At 45.6% G+C, this 18,717-nt stretch overlaps 1 protein-coding gene across 1 annotated transcript in view; it reads right to left on the bottom strand.

Annotated features, from left to right (window-relative positions):
- Positions 1-18,298, bottom strand: part of ENTPD2 (ectonucleoside triphosphate diphosphohydrolase 2) — a 39,995-nt gene extending 21,697 nt beyond the window's left edge. Inside the window, exon 1 of the mRNA XM_054998092.1 lies at positions 18,155-18,298. Coding sequence (XP_054854067.1) covers positions 18,155-18,289 — 135 coding nt within the window. The 5' untranslated portion in view covers positions 18,290-18,298. The remainder of the gene's footprint in view (positions 1-18,154) is intronic.
- Between the last annotated feature and the right edge of the window lie 419 nt (positions 18,299-18,717).

Here is an 18,717-nt window from a genome sequence, read left to right as displayed (position 1 = left end):
GAAGGGTACTCTCGGTAACTTATTTCTATCCAGGAGGACTCAAGTAATTAGCTTATGGGCAAGCAAGTACTTGTGTATAACTAGAGGCATTGTGGAAGCACACTCCCCAAAGAGCTGTTGGATGGACAATCTGAAGAACAACATTCAATTTATATACCACCCTTCAGGATGATTTAACACCCACTCAGCGTGGTTTACAAAGTATGTTATTATTCCCGCAACAACAATCACCCTGTGAGGTGGGTGGGGCTGAGAAAGCTCCTAGAAGCTGTGACTGACCCAAGGTCACCCAACTGGCTTCAAGTGGAGGAGTGGGGAATCAAACCCAATTCTCAAGATTAGAGTCCCGGGCTCTTAACCACTACACCAAACTGGCTCACTCCAGGGCTGAGCAGAGTTTTTAAAAAACGTTCTGCCAATTTGTAGATGAGGCTGGCAATGCACAGTGCTGATTGGCTGTCCACTATGTTTTTATGAAATCACCTTGTCTCCTCTTCCTTCATCTCAATTAAGCAGTTTAGAAGCTTAAAAACAAAAACAGCTTGCCTTTTTTTTCTTTATACAAAACATGGGAGACAAACATTTAATTGAATATGTGCACATAAGGTGCTCTAAACTTCTAAAAAGAATGGGCAATTTGTCTGTCCAAAGCAAGGGAAGAGGGGAAAGGTTATGGTCAGCATTAGATTCATTGCTGCCTTATCTCAGCTCATGGGCTTAAGAATGCAAGGGAGTCTTCTTTTTACAGTATGTTTGTTTTTACTCACTCTTCCTGAAACATCCCAGGGCAAATGCCAAAAAGCCATTGCTAGATTTTAACACCCAACCGCAACCAGCCATGTGCGAACCCAGCAAAGGTTATGTGGTGAGTCCAGCAGCTTGGGGATACTATTAGATCCAAATCTACAGATGGAGGTTTGAGTCTCTCTTCTGGCTTGCAGTTTCATTTCCTAACCATAACTTGTGCCTTTCCTTGAGAGTCTGAATTCCAGCAGCTACAGTTTAAGTTATCTCTGCACTCTAATCATATATCCAGACTGGACTACTACCATGTGATCCACATGGGGCTGCCTCTGAAGACTGTGCAGAAGCTGCACTTAGTGTAAAATGCAGCAGCAGGTCTGCCAAGGGTCTCTCCTAGGATCATCTCTCACCAGTTTTTCAAAAAAAATTCAGCTGTTTGTTTTTGAGGAAAGCCTTGATCCAATACGAGCATACTAAGACAACCATCTTCTCCCACAGGAGTCTGCCTGATAGTGACCTTTCTCCCCCAGACAGCACCAGTTCAGTGTGCCCATGCTTTCAGCAGGTGGCTGTCACGGACAAGCCCTTTTCTGCTGTGGCACTGCAACTACGGGACTCCCCTACCCATTCCATTGGCACATATATTTACATTTTGACATCAGGTTATGAACTTTTTTGGCCAACCAGGCTTTTGCTTCATTTTATGTGCATTGTGTGTTTGTGCATGCATATGCACGTACAATTTTGCTTTATGGACTCGCTCTCTGTTTTAGCAGTTGCACAAAGTAATGCACACAGTTTAAACTCCACTATACAGAAAACTTGGGATAATCCATTTGCTACTCAAAAAGGTGATGAAGCTTACTGTTCCTCAGTGCTCCAGAATTATTTTAACCTGTACTTCATGGGCAGAGTGATTTGGAAGGTGAGACTGACCAGTTCACATTCAAGCTAAAACCGGATCATACTTCCAAACTTGCCTAGCCAACTAGGCAGGTATTGCAGCATGTGAAAAAAAACCACATTGTCATTTTAGATAACATCCCAGAAGCCTGATCCCTGGTGGAGCCTGGAGATTTAAATGCATCATAAATGTCTGGAGACTGGAATAGTATCTTGGAAGTTTTCGCACAGTACATAACTTTTAAAAAGAACCAAGCATCACAGTAGCCTCTGTGGCTGAAAGGCTAAAACAGATGACAACCTTAAGTGTAAGCAAGCTCTACTATGGATACCATGAACACTTTCCCATCAATTTTTCATGCATCTTAAGTTCCACATTGCCAATCCTTGCCCTACTATCTGCAAGACCCCTATACCTCTCCACTCTTCCTGGAGCACATCATAGGTACTCCTCTCTTTAAGCTCCAGGGACAACAACTCCAAGCCCCTTTCCTCCTTGGCTCAGTACTACACCTCCTCCAGCCCATCCTCCCCAGAGGTCTCTTTCATCCATGCCAACATACACATGAGCATCCACCCATCTTTCAAGATCCTGCCTCCCAATGCCTCTGCCAGGTACTCTGCAGCAAACCACACTTTCTGTGTGGCAGTGCACAAGGCACTGTTTTAGCAGATGAGGGATGCCATTTTTAAATCCCCTCCAAATAAAAAATTAACATTATCATGGAGAGAGGGAGGATATAATCCAGCTTGTTATTAGCTGTGCTAATTTTCTACTTGCAGGGAATAGAAAAACATGGTGCGTTCAAATATGGTATGAAATCTGTAGACCAGGACCTACAAGACTGGCTCTCATTTGTGGATGAGGACATTTTTGGCAGGTGTAGTTTCCATCACTAATTCCCTCTTCTACACAACAGTTAGGGCTTTTTGAGATTGATGAGGCCTGCTGTGGATTTCCAAACCTGGTCCAAACTTAATTTGTTCTTCCTTGACAGACAGTGCACTGGTGGGTCAACAACTCTATTGGGAACAATCCATAGGACTGTGGTGGCTTTGTGCATGAGAGTGGATGGACAGTACTGACTTCTGACACAGGGTTAGACTTGCTTGTCTTTGCTTCCTTTCAAAATCATTCATAAAAGGAGAAGCAAGGAGGAGAGGTGATTCTGTTACATCGCCACGACCTGCGTCAATTATGCCAGTTGCTGAAATAGGGTCACAACAGTTTCCTGCAATCCATGAGCACTTCAGAACAAAGGGCCATTCAAAACGACAATTCATTCTCTTGGCACATCCAATATTAATTGATGAATCCATGAATACACACATACCTCTTTTCCATTTTAATTCCTTAGAGCTACTCAGCTATAGCCCTGCAGGATTCATGTTTCCCTAAATAGTGTCTGGGGACCTCTGCTATGACAGTCTATTTCTCAGATGTTGCATCTGTAGCCGAAACCTCTGCCAGATCTCCCCACCACCACATCACTTCCTCCACGGCCCACGCAAGGGAGAGATGAGATCCATCTCCCACAGCAATTCGTGGAGATTCCAGAGGAGCCGTCCCTGCTACAGCTTGCCTCAAAGGGGTGGAGCTGGACTTTTCCATGCAGCTCCGTGTTCCAAGATGATATGTACATCAGATTGCCAGATGCAACAGATAAAGAAAAGGAAACAATGCTCAGCTACAGGAACCTTCCTGTGTGCAATGTAATACTTTTCTGCAAGCCAAGTTTCAAGAAAGAGGACTAGCAGCCCAACTCCTCAGTGGAAACTGCCAATGAACCAAAGGTCATAAACATAACAGACACATGGTTCTTGTTACTAGTCTATGTCCTAATTATATTGCAGTTTCATGGTCCCAGCTTCCCCAACAGCAGAGAAGTTGCTAACATAGCTTTTTACATGATGAACTTCCTTGTGAGGAAGAAGTCATGGAAACTAACTAAGGGCAATTCTAAACAAAGTTACTCCAGTCTAAGCCAATTGATTCCAGTGGGCTTAGACTGGAGTAACTCTGCTTAGGACTGCACTGTAAGTGTGGTTCTGATATAGATTGTTTCTTTAAAAATACACATGCTATACAAGAGGGAAGCAAGCTCATACTTAGTAACTCATAGAGAGATGCAACAGGCAACCTCCTCTGAGGGTCAGCCATTCTGTTACATCTCTGAATCACGAGTAAACAAATGTTCCAAATACATTCAATTACCTGCTCCGGCAGAGGCTGACTAGAAGAGGTGAAATATATAAATACAGAGATGCAGCAGGCAGCCTCCTCTGCAGCTGGGTTTGACGCGTACCTAATAACTCATACAGAGAAGCAACAGACAGCCTCCTATGAGGGTCAGCCATTCTGCTACATCTCTGAATCCTGTGAAAACAAATGTTCCAAATGCATTCAATTACCTGCTCCAGCAGAGGCTGACTGGAAGACATAAGTGCAGAGATGCAGCAGGTAGCCTCCTCTGCAGCTGGTTTCTTGGACTCACAGGAGTCTTTAACTACATAAAATGTTTCTTACAGACACACTCTTGTGATGGGTGAAATGGGCAACTGCAGATCACAGGCTGCACTTAACTCTCCTAGCTTCAATGGTTTGGATCTATGGTTGTAAAACTGCAGTAGATTCCCACTGAGCAGAAACACGTGCACAGGAAGAGAAAGCCATTACAATTATTAAACACCTTTTTAAAAGCCACCCTGCTCTGCTTTGCATCTCAGACAGCTTCTTTCTGCTCAGGTTAACAAGAAAGAAGGAATTGAAACCCTAATCAGTAATCAAATAAGTTGCAGAACTCTGCCCCATTTCCCTTTCAAAGATTTCATTCTTTGGCATACTGGTTGGTATTTCCTACCGCTCAAAATCCATGCTGTTAACCATTTCTGCACTAATAAGGGCCACGTGCTAGCCTACTTACAAAAACAAGAGGAACTGGTCTTCAAAACTCCAGCCCAAAAATTGTGTCTCCTCTTCCGCAAATATGCAAGGATTGGTTAAGTGACCCACTGCCACTGGACCACTTCCTCCAGTATAAGATGCCTCACCAGAATCAAATACAGCTTTCACTTCTCTCTCAGAAACCACATTGGCTGTCAGTTCTAACACATTCATCCTGAGCAGATGGAATGTGGAATGTTCTTAAACATTCCATGGCACTGTCTTAGGAGAGACTGATAAATGGATAGGGGGGAGGTTGGAATACAGAATTGTTTGGGCTGTCCTACAAGCACCTCCCAAATACACCTTCATAAGTATTGCTGACAAACCAGTATAGATTCTGAAGTTACTCCATTTGTAGAAGGGTAAAAGTTTCCCCTCAGTGTAAAATAATTTACAATTTCCATACATTAAATCCTTGCATAATATGGTAAAACTTTGCTGGTTAGTAAAAGGAATAGCCAATCTGAAAAATTCTTTTTTATCATATTAAAGCAACAGAGCCACAAGGAAATTCTTTAAAAAGAGTTCAATACACATCAGTATTAATCGAAGATCCAAGTTCAAAAGTGACACCCAAATTCATCTGTTCCTTACCATCTTTCAGTTTCTTATGGTCTCTGCTGTCCAAAGCATTGCTGCAATAATTCCACTTCAACAAGCACAAGCTCTGCTGGCTTTAGATATATACTGGGACACAACAGATCCCTGGAAATTTCTTTCTCCATCATATTTAGCAAGGCAGAACATGATGCATTTGTGCATCTTCGAATGCCTACTAGGAGATTTTGGTTTTGGTCAGCCCCTCTGATCAACCAGGGGCTGTTAATGTATAATGAAAGCTTTAAAGCAGCTTTACCAACAAATCTACAGAAGTTACTAGCCCACAACAAAAGTTAAAAACTGGCCACGTCAGGCATCTCATCTTAGCCACTTATGGAATATTAGCTACCTGAAATGATAAAAGAAAACCATCTTCCTTCTTCTTGACCAGAGCATTCTCGCCCAGAGAAGATTAGCTTGCCAGAGGTGAGCGGATAGAAGGTCACTTTCAGGCCTGCTTTAGTCTCGGGGTCTTCAACTCTTTCAGACTTCCAAAAAGTTCAATATGCAACTAGTAACAAAACCATCCATTTTTAATATTCCAATGTACCACTCTCCTTTCTGATTCTGGTCTCTCTTTCTCCTGCAGGACATATGAAGCTGACTTATACCAAATTAGACCACAGATCCACCTAGCTCAGCCTACTCTGACTAGCAGCAGTTCTCTAGGGTCCCAGGCAGAGAAAGGTCTTCTCCATCACCAGGAGGTGCCAGAGACTGACTGAACCCAGGATCTCCTGTATGACGGACAACATGTGTTCTTGCACTGAGCCACAGCCTCTCCCCTAAACCTCGAAGATGCACTGCTCTTTGCCCTACCGCATCACCCCAGCAAGCTTGAAGTTTGGCCTCTAGCACCCCATGTGGGGATTATATCCCTAGATCAACAAGTCCAACTTCCTTAAAACAAATCTCAGGAGTAGCGCTTCTTAGACCTGACAGAACTGCCTTAAATCATCTAGCCAAGTATTGTCCACCTCCAAGATCTTATGCAGAAATCCCTTTCCCAACAGCGCTACCCATAATCCTTTTAACTGGAGGTGGTGTGGATCGGACCTAGATTATGGGTAGCACTGTTGGGAAAGGGATTTCTGTACAAGGAGGTGGACAATACCTGGCTTGTATGTTCCTCTATGGAGAGTGGAAGAGGTTGAGGCAAGATATCTTAGCGGGTAAAGGCTGCTGACTCAAGAAATGAGGCTTCATAGAAACAGTCACAGAGATCAGTGGGAAGAAATGGCAAGCAGTATAGTAAATTTCATGAGGACTGGAGAATTAACAAGACAACCTTCCCCAGAAGAGGGGCCAAGATGCGCAAAGGAGAGAGAGGTTCTCAACAAATTAAAGAGTGGAGGCACAATTCCAAACTGTTTGACACTCTGATCTATATATTGCTTGCCAAATCCTCTGTCTTTGGGGGGGGGATGCACCTTGGAGGCATCTCTTTCTGCCTTCTCTGTGAGTAGAACACTACATTGGCAAGAGGCCCACTACATGCAGAATAGCATGTTCACACCAGGATTCACTGAAGACATTGTGTATGCACATGGCGCATCACTCACTGAAGAGTTTCAGCTCTGAAAACAGAACCTCAACAATGTTTCTCTCAGAAAGCTGCTTTTGCTGACTCATTCATCAAGGTCTACTTGGCCACAACTTTGACCTTCCCCAGGATGGCAACCTTGATATATAATTAATCCAGTAAAATGAGATTAATCCTGGTTCACGTAATACAAAATGTTCAACCTCAGAACAGTTATTTGTACATAAATGTAACAGCCTCCCCCCCATCCAGAGTGGGCAAGTTATTCTGTTGCTATTCAGGTAGGTCAGAATTTCCCACATCCAGCATAGGCTGACTGGAAAGACTCATGCATAGATGCAACAGGCAGCCTCTCCTGGGCCCTGATCTCCCCAGAGCCATTCTGATTCCCTCCTAGCACATAAGCATCCCACTTGCAGCACACAGTTTGTAAATGGCTGCATTGGTCAATCAATTGCACTGACTCATCTGTTCCAGCCCTACAACCCTGAACAATATGTAACAGACTCCTGTAGCTGCATTGATAGCACTGGGACAAGACTCTGAACAGAGAACATTCCTCAGCTTAAACCACTTGAAAGGAAGCAGGCACACAGAGAATTCAAAAGGGCCTCAATAGAATGGTGCCTCTTGCTTTCTAAACAGCCCAAGTCCAGCCTCTTGATCTCTTAGAGATTTCCTGGCACACCATCAGCTGCAAAGCAGGTTTTTCCAAGCACAGGGAAGGATCGTTCTGGCAGCAGCTGAATGGTCTTTGCAAAGAACAGCTCCAGGGTTCCCAGAACATATTGCTGTAGCCATTCCTTGTCCCGATTTAACCTCACAATCAGGGTAAGGAGTTGAAAGGGCAGGACTAGCTCTCCAGCCAAGTCAACCAATCGACTTCTTGGGCCAGCACAATTAAGAGGGCACCAATCCACTGCAGGGGCTCTGCCCATTCTTTGCCATCATGGGCACAGGAGGAGACTAGCATCCCTTCCTGTGCCAGTGGAGGTGCAGGCCCAAGAGGGGATGCATTTACTTTCCTTGGGACACCAAAATACCTGGAACGGGTCCCCAGGTTCATCTTTGGAGCTACTGGAAGGATTCAAAGGTGGCAGTTTGTGCACAATCCCACAGCCAAGTAGAACCCACAGTACTTGACTAGGTTCACCTGCCAAAATTCCCTGACCAGATATTGGGGGGTACTATTTGTCTTGCTGGAGAAACCAAAGAGTATTCTATCAGCACTCATGGAGGGCAAATAACATCATGTCCTGCCCCCACTCCGAGCCAATTCAGGTGATACCGTTTTCCTAGAAGGGCGAAGGATTGAGCCCTATTTCCCCATGTGCCACAGTCCTAGATTGGGCCTCTGCGCAGTTCCCATCCCATGCACCACCCACCTACCGACAGCCCTCATCTCCAAGAGGCAAACCTTCTGCCTTCTTATCAGAGTTCCTGGGAGATGAACATGAATGGCACGAGAGGGGGAGTAACAAAGCAAATGCTGCAAAATAAAAGATCCAGTTCAAAAGGTTTATGACTAAACAAATCAGCAAGTGGAGGGGCAGGCGGGGGCACAGAAAGGAGGAACTAAAAGAAAATACGGTTTCTAGCCCATTTACAAGAATAATCTGTTAGTTACACTTCCCCCAGGGGAGATGAGTCAGATCAGCAATCAGAGCTGAAACCTCACAAGGTCAGCAAAGGTGGTGGAACATCAAAAAAGAGACTCGTCCCTTGACCATATTTCAGGGTTGTTTTGGGAAGAAGGGGGTTCATCTTTAAGATGAATCATAAGGTGGGCCTTATGCAAATGTTTCCTCCAGAAATGTTCTGAAGTATCTCCCCAAGTTCATGTTTTTTTTTTCACTGAACACCTTTAGGGTAATCTCTGAGATGAGAGGAAAGCTTCCTATAAGGAGCCCAGGGGTTGGATTTTACCAAGTCATTGAGGCAACTGGCTCAGTGCAGAGACATGGAGGCCTGGAGGTGGGGAACAGGAAAATTGAGGGGGGAAATGTTTTTTGCAGCTCCCTTGGACTTTTTTTAAAAAAAAATTTAAATGGGCAATTTCAGGAAGCACAGGACAGAAAAAACTCCTATGAAAGATTTTGGGATGAGAGAGATGCTTTTAAAGACAAGGCTTTATTCATTCCCAAGGCAACCCTTTCCACAGATGAGGAACACTAATTCCATCCAATAGGGAAAGCATGGAAAAGACCCGCCCCCTATAAACAGTCCTTGATGAAGGTCAAATTTTGCTTTCCACCCCCTCTGCCCCCAAGCAGCATATTCTAATCCCCCGTTGTCTTGTTTCAAGACCTCTCCCTTGGGAGGGGAGTGTATGAACTCAAATTTGGGATATTTATAGTGATATCAGTGAACCAAGATAAGAGTTCCAGCTGGGGCGGGTGGGTATGTGACATGTATGCAACTACTGAATGTTAATCTGGGGAAGGAAGGAATAGAGCATGCAGAGAAACCTCCGGACTGGTAAGAAGTAGAAGGGAACAGGTAGAAGATCACTCACTGGATAATGAAGGGGCAACTCTGGGGCACAGTCCAGCCCCCCCCCCCCCGGTGCTTCCCATCTAAATCCACTATAGATATTAAATCAAAAGGACAACTCAGCCACTTTCCCTGGAGAGCAAAAGGTTCTTCTGTACATTTTGCAAACCAGCTGTTTCCTAAGAGGGACAAAGGGCTCTTTAAAAACCCTCCACCACCCACTGCATGATCTGCAAATGAGGCTTTGGCACACTTCTCCCATCACATACCTCAACAACCGATTCGTCCATCAAAACCTGAGCAAAGGAAAGCAAGGTATTGCCTGCCCAAACCTCTGCTGCTATTTATACCAGGTGAAAAGTAAGGAGGTAAAGAACCCTTTGCCCTCATCTTGGTCCACATAAGAATGAGCCAGTGGGAAGAGACAATGTCCCTATCTATTAAGATCATCTTCCAGAGGTCTTGCTCTGTGTCCCCCCCACACACCTCTGGGATGTCAGGGGGATGAGCACTGAAGACAGGGTGTTCTTAACTGTGGCAGTGAAATTTAGAACTGCTTTTCCACCGAAACTTACCTGCCCGAAAGCCTAGCTTGTCAAGTTTCAGGCATCACATGAAAACATTTTTATTTCCTCAGGCCTTTTGTTGATCTTTGAGGACTTGGTTTTTCCCATTGGTGAATTATTTGTGGGGAACTTTTGGTTCTCCCTGTTCTAGGATTTACTTTAAACCATTTCCTTCATTTCTTTTTCCTCAATTAACTTCTATTGCCTTATGCTATGGATTTTTAATTGATGGGCGGTTTTATTGCCGCAGGACGCAATGTTCCATTACTGGGACCACTGTTGGGTGCTATGGCTTAGTTTGGACAGAATATAATCACAAAGAGGAGGAATATAATAATTTAAATAAACAAAGGCATGTTTTGGACTCTTTATATATCCTTGTGCAATTGAACAGAGTGAGAACTCCTATTAAAAACTTTTTGCCACTTTGAGATGTGTGTGCTGATCCAAGACTATTCACTGTCTAGTTCCAATGTTAGAACTAGACAGCAGAATGCCGGCACATCAGGGTCTTCAACTTTCCACTCTGTGATGATAGACTTCCAGGCAATTCTAAACAGCACTCTGCTGCAGTCTGCTTTGGGAGAAGACATTCTACTAAACTCAATGGCCTTTACTTCTGAGCAGATATGCCTGGGAGAAAGATCTTAGCAAGAGTGCCCAGAGAACCAGAATTCATCATTCAGCCACAGCAAAAGCACTTGTTCTGGACCAGTGTGCCCATTTAGCTCAGGACTTTGGCAGCAGCTCTCTGGGTCTTTCTTTACATCTGCCACTCAAGATCCTATATCTGGGGACGGAGCTTGAGGCCTTTCCCACACAAAGCTGGCACTCTGTCCTTCCTCCTCCACACAAAGCACTGGTTCCCTGACACCAGCTTGCCAGGCAGGCTTCAGCTGGATTAAGCAAGATTCCTCTCCGAGACTTTGAAAGATCTCTTTCTCTTTCTCCTTGCACCAGCAAATCAGGACTTCCAAACCCAGCCAGGGAGTGCCCAAGGGATTTACGTGCCAATCACAGGAGGAAGTATCAATATGTGCTATCCAAAGAAGGTTATTTCCCCCCTTAAATTACATTTCAGCTTCATTGGGTGCCCCTGAATTCCACTATCATAGACCAGGGAGATTTCAGCAAGGGGGGGCGGGCAGGGAAGGCACGGTTCTCACCAAGGGAAGTGGGGAGGGGGCACATAAAAGGGGCTTGCTGGATCAGACCAGTGGCCCACACCATCCAGCATCCTGTTTCACACAGTGATCAACCTGGAGGGACAACAAATAGGGCATCGGGGCTAAGGTCCTTTGCTTGACTCCTATTCGGGGGTCTGCTGCTGCCTCTGACTATGGAGTTCACCCACTGATGGACCTTTCCTCCATGAAATCTGTCCAATCCCCTTTTAAAGCCATCTGTGCCAGGGGCCGCCACTACCTCCCCTGGCAGCAAATTTCACACTTTACAATTTAATTACTTGTTGTGTAAAGAAGTACTTTACACAACGAGTAATTAAAAGAGAAAACAGCCCCCAAAAGCTCCTAGCAACCAAAACTGTGAGCATAATTAAGTACAGAAATTTAGCTGGGGGGGGGGGGGAAACCTCAGAGGGGGAAGGGATTGCTCTTAAGGCTGGGAATTTATGTAGCACTTAAGGGTCCGAGAAGGCTCCCCATGATCTCACAGAGGTGTGCGTCACCCACAGCAGGAAGGAGACTTATGGACCCTTAAAGATTCACAGATTTACTGAGCCAGAAGCTTCCCCAGGCAGACTTTCTGCCCCAATAAACCTGTTAAGCCTTTAAGATGCTGCAAGACTCCTTGTCACCAGACATTATCTCATCATTCTTTACAATGACCCCCAAAAGACAGACCAAGTATTATTATTCCCATTCCAGATAATTTCAGATAGGTTGCTGTAGAACAGCAGGATTTGAGTCCAGTAGCACCTTAAATATGAACAAGATTTCCAGGGTATAAACTTTCGAGAGTCAGCATTCTCTTTTTCAGATACCTTCTTCAGGTATATGCAGACTGAAGGATAGTCATTTGCCTAAGGCTACCTTCCAAGGTTTTCGTGGCAAATGCAAGATTCAAACACAGTTCACAACACAACCTGTCAGCCATTGCCCTGACTCGGTGAGCTACTTTAGGACACTGTCTTAAATTCAAGTCATGCTGCACCAAACCATCTACATATCACATGTCCACATTCTGGCACTTCTTTTCTTTGGAAAAAAAACTACAGCAAGTTTCTAGTCCTGACTACAAAGATTGGCTTGAAAATGAAAACAATGTCTCGTAGAATCTTTGGCTCTAGAGAACAGGGCCAAGCAAGATTGATAATAAACACAAACTGAGTGCTTTGTATCGCTCCTAAGAGGATACAAATTGTTTTGTTAGATCAAATAGGAGTCCATTTAGTCTACTCTCCTCCCTCTAGGAGTTGGCAGCCAGTGCCCACAGAAAGGACAGGCAAGCAGCGGCTATTTCTGTTTGTTTCCCAGCACTCATTACTTAAAAGGCTGCCTCGGAACATGGAAGTTCCACTTCAGAATCATAGCTAACAGCTGTCAGAAGACACTTCCTGCACCATGTAAACACTAGTGACTATTACGCTTGCAGCAGTGTAGTGTAGCGGTTAGAGTATTCAACTAAGACTGAGGAAACTCATGTTCAAATTCCTACTCAGCCATGAAGCCCACTTGGTTATTTTGAGTCAGTCACTTTCTCTCAACCTAATCCACCTCACAGGGAGGTTGTGAGGATAAAAGTGGAAAGAGGTATGTTCCTGCAAGGTGTTCCCTGGAGGATAAGTGAGAAAAAATACAGAAAGATACAGTGAACTTCTTACACTTAACTGCATTTACTAGCCACCGGCTAGTAAAACTAGCACAAATTTCACAAAATAAGGACACGTTGGCAAATATGCTTAATTTATTGCATATGGAAAATCAGCCTGTATGGGTATAAAAAGTAGATGGGAGATGTTGATGTTGCTGCTAAAAACCTTCAAGGAAGGAGATTTCATAACCAATTCCAGATCCAGACTGAACTCCCTGCCATACAGTCTCCAACATTCAACTCAAATCAATCTAAATTTGTGATTAAATTTGTCCACGAGACACAACTATTGTATTTTCCTTATCAATCATGTTTCCAAATGGCTGCCACTTCTCCCTCCTCTAACTTCTTCCCTCTAGGAAAAAGACAGGGGTGACGAGACAACTCCAAGCCAAAATAAAATTAAAAAAACAGGAGGTAGGTCTAGAACTCCCATAATTCCTCACACAGGATTTCTTTACTGTGGCAAGAAAAAGTGAGGCAAGAGACCTTGGCAAGCCATTTACATCACTATGACTCAGAGGGCTTCCCTGGGCCTGCCTTCTTTCTGCAGGTACTCACCCGGTAGGAACATTATCTGGAGCAACACAAATATTTGATTGCGCAAAGCACAGTATCGTCCTGCCTCAAAAGGGCTTCGGCCTAGTGCTGGAACGCCTGTTTGGCATGCAGAAGGTCCGAGGCTGTTGGACAGCAGAAGACTCTCCTTGCTAAAGCCTTGGAGAGCTACTCTGAGCCAGAGTAGAGAAGATAGATCGATGCTGTGGGGTTAAGGCAGTGTCGTAACACAAGTTCACAAAAGGAAGTGGCCCAGATGGAAGGGGGAAGTTGCAGAAGCAAAGGGAACCTCAAAGCAAAAGAGGAATGCTATCTTGTACATATTTGAGCTCTGAGCAGAAAGGCCACAAGCTAAACTTCATGGCCATTTACCCCCAATAATTAGTGAAAGAAAAAACAGAGTAAGAACACAGCTCAACAGCTACATTACCTGTGATAAATGGGGTTCTTCCAGAGAAGTTTCTCTTGCAATATCTCTGTTAGGAAGAATAGAGAAGCCCCACAAGATCAAATCAAAAATCCACCTTGTGGCAGGATCAGACCACAGGTCCATCTAGTCTAGCGTCCTGCTTGCTATGGTGGCCAGCCAGATGCCTTCCAAAGCATCTAAGTCAAGAACCCCTCTACTGCTGGCCACCAGTAACTGCCAGAGGCACTGCTTCTGAATATGGAAGTTCCATTAAGTCATTGTGGCCAAAAGCCACCGGTAGATGGCATCTCCCATGAATTTGTCCAGTCTTGTAGCTACTTAAGCCAGTTTTCTTTCACAAGTTAGTAATACTGTGTGTGAAGAAGGACTTAATCTGTCCTGAACCTGTTACCACTCAACTTCACTGGGTGCATCTGAGTTTTAATATTATGCAAGAGGGAGAAGAATCTCCCTCTAACCATTTTTACACCCCATGTATAATTTTATAATTCCCCTATATATTTATTCATTTGGAAAATGTATGTGCCCCATCTCCAGAAAACCTACTCAAGGCAGCTTACAACATAAACATGTTGAAAATCATAAAACATGAAAAATTAAACAGCTATTAAAAACCTAGCATAAAATGTTTTATGCATAAAAACTGCATAAAACTTTTAACGGCCTAGAATAATTGTCATAAAACACTCCTCAGGCTAAAGACAGACTGTAAGAACAATGTTAAAAGATCAAGCCCCGAATGCCTCGATAAAAAGAAACATCTTGGGTTCTCACCTAAAACAGAGTAAGGCAGGTCCCAGGCCAGCATCACAGAGGCGGCTTCCCCAAACAAGGCTACTGAAAATGCCTCATCTCCAGAATCACCCACCTCACGTCTGCAGGCAAGGGCTCAAAGACCAGGGCTTGTGAAAAGTAATAAGCATAACTGGCCAGCTGGACAGTGCAGGAGGAGGCAGTCCTTCAGGTACCATCTCCCCCATGTCATCTCTCTACACCCAAAAGCCCCAAACCCCTTAACATTTCCTCATGGGAAGGTGCACCAACCTCTTGATCACTTTGGATGCTATTTTCAAAATCTTGTCCAGCTCTACCATACCCTCTTAGAAATGAGACAACCAGAACTGTACATTTCCTTCCAAACCCAGCCACAATGCAGAGTTACACAAAGACATTTGTCTTTTAGATGCCGCAAGACTCTTACGAAGGAAGGCTGAAGGGATTGGCCGAGCTGAATTGGAATGAACGTTCCTGCTTTGCCATATTAGCTGCAATGCTTAATTGCTACTGCTTCAATGTGCTGGCCTTAGTATAGTTTTCTCTTGGCGTGAGCTGGCGTCCTTGCTCATCATTTTAGGGAGAAGTCAAATATTTAATAATACATTTTTTAAAAACCTTGAGAAAAGAGCTGGGGGAGGTTTTGCTGATAAACATCTGTAACAGATCTGGATAATGGATATTGTATCCTCAGCTGGCTCCCCTTTCCTGCCATATTCACTCCCCTTTTGTTGGCAGGTGGGTCACCTCTAGCCTAAACCACTTCACAAGCAGAGAGACTCCGCAGCAAAAGGAGGCCAGAAGCAGCTGATCAGCAAGTCCACAATGATCAGAGAGAAGATATTGTTCTCCCAGAGCAAACCATTTAACTCCTAGGCAACGTCATCTCATTGTCCTCCTTGCAAGTTCTCTAAATTAATTTACTCCTTCAGGATATGCTGAGACCCAATGGCACTGAAGGGGACAGGGGAAATACCTTGTTATCAGGTTCTTTCGTTCATTTATACCCACTATACCTAATAAGGACCCAATGCAACTTACATAATTTTCCTCTCCTCCAGTTCATCCTCACAACAACCCTATAAGGTAGGTTAGACTGAGTGCATGTGACTGGCCCAAGGTCACCCAGCAACCTTCCATGGCAGAGTGAGGATTCAAACCTGGGTTTCCCATATCCTGGTCTGACACTCTAATCACTACACCACGCTGGCTTTATATGTTTTTGCTTATTCCCATCCACCCCTCCTCTGATTCAGGGAATGAGGCTATGTCACAGGGTTCTCAAATCCAAGCAAGATGACCCCTGTAGGTTCCTATTTGCCCTTTTAAATAACTCACATCTTTCTGAGTTTATATTAGCCCATTCAACAATCTTTTCTTCTTCTTCTTCTTCTGGCTTTGAATACCAATATGTGTCTGTTGCAAACATGCAAGCCAGATTTTAAATGCATCTGAAGTGGAAGAACTGCAGCTAGAAAGATTTGCACCCAAGGCAGGCTCCAAGTTCAAATCCCAAGATACTACTTTTCTACGATACAGGAATGTGGGCTCTTTGTGATTATTCAGAGGTGAAAAGCACTCTGCATATGCTCAAAGGTGCTCATTTTTTAAAAAAAATATTGCTTGTTCTGCAGCACAGCTGAGATGCAGAATTAAAAAACAGGTGGGGGGCATCTCAACACTATAGCTCCAATTCAGTGTAGACCAAACAGCCAAGGAGCACCTTCACAATCCCTGCCTTCATTTATTCAACTTGGGTTCGATTAACAATTCCCTTCTCCCAGGAATGGAATCTTGGGAGGAAGGAGCCACTTAGCCAAAGGGAATTATCAGATCCAACCCTGTTGTTTTTAATGGTATGCACAGCCCAGTCTACAACATCGACACACGATTTGTATATTTGATTTACCCCATCAGATCTTAAAGACCTTAAAACTGCAAGTATTCGTGTCACAAATAAACTTTAAAACAGTTATTTTCTCTGAACTTATAGAAGCGTTTCATTGTAAGAATATATGCCAATAAAGGCTAACTTGACTTGACTTGTAAGAATAACTGAATATACAAATAACTGACTTGGTACCAACTGTACATAGACCCATATTCAAGTAAGTGGCCCAGGGTAGGAACAGCCTGGGGTGCCAGGAATGGGGATGGGAGCCACGTGTTAGGGACTGAGGAACAAGATCCATTTCCCATTGAATTCCTTCTTCATCGCAGAGCCAATGGCTCTCCCCTCTGCTAGCCCCTGGAATGTGTTTTTGTGCTAAATTGTTTTGGGAAGGATCTTTGAACATCCAATCGCCCCCAGGCCAGAGCTGCTGACTCAGCGGTCCTCTTCTGGAAAATATCCTCCCCACCCTCTGCCCCTTAGAATAACCATTTGATGACAAAAGCTCATCCCCTAGCAATCTGGTTGGTCTTTAAGGTGCCACTGGACTTAGCTCTTCTTCTTCTTCTACTGCAGACCAACAGGGCTACCCACCTAAAACCACAAGCATCTTTATAAGCTCAAGCCCCTAGGTTGAAGCTGACTTCTGCAACAGACAACTTATGGGGGTTGGAGGGCCCACCCTCCCCAACAGGGGCATGATAGAAAATTAGAATATCATTCCCAGTAATAACCCCCCCTCCTTCTATCACCTTTCCCACTCTTGTTCATCAGAAAGCCAGATGGGGAGGTTGCAGCCTAAGCCCCCACGGATATTGCCAACTCAACATCCTAGACGGGACCCTCATATTTCACCCGGAATGGGAGTCAGTGCTCTCCCTGTCCCCCTACCCTTCATGCAAGCCCAAAACTTGCTGGGGAAGGGAGCAAAAGATGAAACCCTTCCCTTCAAAGCCTTACGGAGTTTTCAGCTATGCAGAGACCTCCAGATTCAACCACAGCTCCTCTGATACGTTTCCGAGGAAAAAGGAGAGAGTGGCTGGCCCCAAAAGAGCAAAGGCAGAAAATCAAAGTTCTGTTTCAGGTTCTGAACAAATTGTCACATCCCCAGCCTTAGATGCTGGGTCAACGGTGCCTAAAAATCGCATCCTCCTAAGCAATCACAATTCCCGCCCTCCCCTCCCCGCCGCCAATGGAGATGTAACGTGGTGAACTGTGCTTTATGCATTGAGACAAATAACATAAGAGGATTAGAGAAACTCATGGAAGGAGGTCTAGCAACAGCTGTAAGTCAGGATAACGAAATGGAACCTCCGTGTTCAGAGGTAATATACCTCTGAAGTCCACATACAGGCAACCAACAACAGGAGGTCTGTGCCTTTGTCCCTTGCTTGGAGGCTGCCAAGGTGCATTTGTTTGGCCAGTACCAGACACAGGACGGTCAGCAGAGCAGCCCTCTGTTCTTACCCATCAAGCCATTTCTACATTGCGCGGGGGTGGGGGATGCACTTTGCACATGTTCTGTGGCGCTCCTTCTTTCATGTCTTCCCACATGCTCCAAAAGACCAAGCAAAGGAAATAAGTTTGAGGGCTGAATCGGCACACGAAGGCTGTGCATCCCCCCTCCTCAAGGCTTAAGAAAGTGGGGTAGAGAGAAAGCGGGTTTGAATCCGGAGGGGGCGGAGAAACCCGGCCTCTCAGCACATGCTCCAGGGCGCTCTTCTTTGCCTCCAGAGCGCACCGGCCAGCCCCGAACCGGGGGGCGTCGGTGCAGCAGCCCCAGGCGGGGAGCGCGCGAACCCTCTGCGCCTCCGCCGCGCCGGGCTGCCTTCAGGTTGGCGGCGCTGGGCGCTGCAGGCGCGCCCCGGCTTACCTTGAAGGCGGGCGCGTCGCGCAGGTTCTTGGCGGGGAGGCAGAGGAGCAGGAGGCCCGCCGCGGCCGCCAAGGAGACGGCGCCGAGCACCGCCGCCACCCTCTTGTCGCCGCTGCCGCCGCCGCCGCCGGCCATGCTGCTGCAACGCGGAGCGCCTGGGCTCTGCCGCGGCTGCGGCTCTGAGAAGCGCAGCACTACCGCGGCTCCGCCTCCGGCCCGGCGGGGCGGAACAGGGCTGGTCCCGCAGGGAAAGCGGCAGGTGAGCTCCTCCTCCGGGCAGAGGCGGCCAGCTAGCCTGAATAGAGAAGAGGAAAGCCCCGGCTGATCCGCCGCCCGGCAAGCGTAGGATGAGGCGGAGCCTCTTTGGGAAGGGACAGTCTACCGCTGAATACCAGATGCTGGAGACAAACTCCACGGGGATGGCTATTGTCCTCACGCCCTGTTTGTGTGACCCTTCCTGAGACATCTGGCTGGCCGCTGTGCGAAACAAGGTGCTGGCCCTGGGGTTGGATCCCCTTTGCCTGAGGCTTTTTTTCAAAAATGGCAGCTGGTCTTTGGAAGGT

This window comes from Eublepharis macularius, chromosome 14, assembly GCF_028583425.1.
Source record: "Eublepharis macularius isolate TG4126 chromosome 14, MPM_Emac_v1.0, whole genome shotgun sequence".
NCBI lineage: Eukaryota > Metazoa > Chordata > Lepidosauria > Squamata > Eublepharidae > Eublepharis > Eublepharis macularius.
Note: the sequence above shows the minus strand (reverse complement) of the source record. Positions and strands in the feature narration are given on the sequence as shown.